Source organism: Notothenia coriiceps, unplaced genomic scaffold (assembly GCF_000735185.1).
Source record: "Notothenia coriiceps isolate Sejong01 unplaced genomic scaffold, NC01 NC01_scaffold00011196, whole genome shotgun sequence".
NCBI lineage: Eukaryota > Metazoa > Chordata > Actinopteri > Perciformes > Nototheniidae > Notothenia > Notothenia coriiceps.
Window position 1 is genome coordinate 829 of NW_011343897.1, and position 1,156 is coordinate 1,984.

General features: G+C 40.4%; 1 protein-coding gene across 1 annotated transcript; it reads right to left on the bottom strand.

Moving 5' to 3' along the window:
• Window positions 1-236: 236 nt before the first annotated feature.
• Window positions 237-1,150, bottom strand: LOC104946583 (multiple myeloma tumor-associated protein 2 homolog). The gene is made up of 3 exons (XM_010772452.1): window positions 882-1,150; window positions 712-806; window positions 237-355 (listed from the first exon to the last, which is right to left on the bottom strand). The coding sequence occupies exons 1-3, from the start codon at window positions 1,008-1,010 to the stop codon at window positions 322-324; spliced, it is 258 nt and encodes an 85-aa protein (XP_010770754.1). The 5' UTR covers window positions 1,011-1,150; the 3' UTR covers window positions 237-321.
• Between the last annotated feature and the right edge of the window lie 6 nt (window positions 1,151-1,156).

Here is a 1,156-nt window from a genome sequence, read left to right on the forward strand (position 1 = left end):
GTTCAAAGGGGGAGACAGTGTTCAAAGGGGGAGATAGAGGGGGAGATAGAGGGGGTCTTAATGCCAAACCATTTGATCATTGATCACCCCATGGTCCTCTCTTTGTTCCCGTGTCCACATTAAACTGGTGACTAGATGCAGGAGCTTTCTTCAGTTCAAACTGCGGACCAAAGACAGGAGGGGTTTGACCCGTAGACATCTGAGAGCTGTGAGCTTTGAACAATAACTCAAACCACTTCATGACTAACTTTTTTATTGATTCAAACATAAGATGTTGTGTAAAATGAGGCCGGAGGTCCTCACAGAGGACGCTTCATTTCTTCACCAGGTCTCACGGGACTTCACGTTCTTCAGTCTGCAAAATGAACAACAATGGAGATCCAATAAGCAGAGAGAACCTTCATCCATTAGTTCAACACAAGGACATGTATCAGCAGGTTACTCGACACACTCACGTTCACGGTGAATCAGATTGGTTTGAAAATAAATAAAAACTGAAAAATATGAACAATTATTTTATTTATTTATTATTTAAGATGTAAAAAATAGAGAAATATAAATAAGAATAATTAAACATTCAAATGTGACCAGTAAATAAAAACATTCAATTAAAAAATAATTGGTTCTGAAATAAAAATAGTAAAAGTATGATTGTTATGTAATAAACAACACAACCCCCTCAGACAGTTTCAACAACAACAACAACATCACCTCCGGAGCAGCTCCTGAGTCGACACCGTGTCCTCGTCGCTGTCCTCCTCCTTCTTCTTCTTCTCTTTGTGTTTCTGCTTCTTCCCTTTCTTCTTCTGTGGTGGACACGACGTCACGTTAGAGAAGCAGCAGTGAGGAGAGAGTTATTTGAATGTTGTCTTTATTCCTACCTTCTTCTCCTTCTTGTGTTTGTGCTGCTTCTTGTTTTTGTGCTTCCTGTCTCTGCTCCTCCGGGAGGCGCCTCCGGCTGCAGGAGGGCAAACAACAGATCTATATCTAGATCTACACTTTCTATACATCGTTAGTGCTGAGTATACATCGTTAGTGCTGAATAAACATCGTTAGTGCTGAGTATACATCGTTAGTGCTGAATATACATCGTTAGTGCTGAGTATACATCGTTAGTGCTGAATAAACATCGTTAACACGTTTACAGGGAACTGCA

Coding starts and splice junctions, on each gene's coding strand:
- LOC104946583 (XM_010772452.1), bottom strand. CDS start 1,010: ATGTATAGAAAGTGTAGATCTAGATATAGATCTGTTGTTTGCCCTCCT. Junction 807..881: donor AACACAAGAAGGAGAAGAAG/GTAGGAATAAAG, acceptor TGTCCACCACAG/AAGAAGAAAGGGAAGAAGCA. Junction 356..711: donor ACTCAGGAGCTGCTCCGGAG/GTGATGTTGTTG, acceptor TTCATTTTGCAG/ACTGAAGAACGTGAAGTCCC.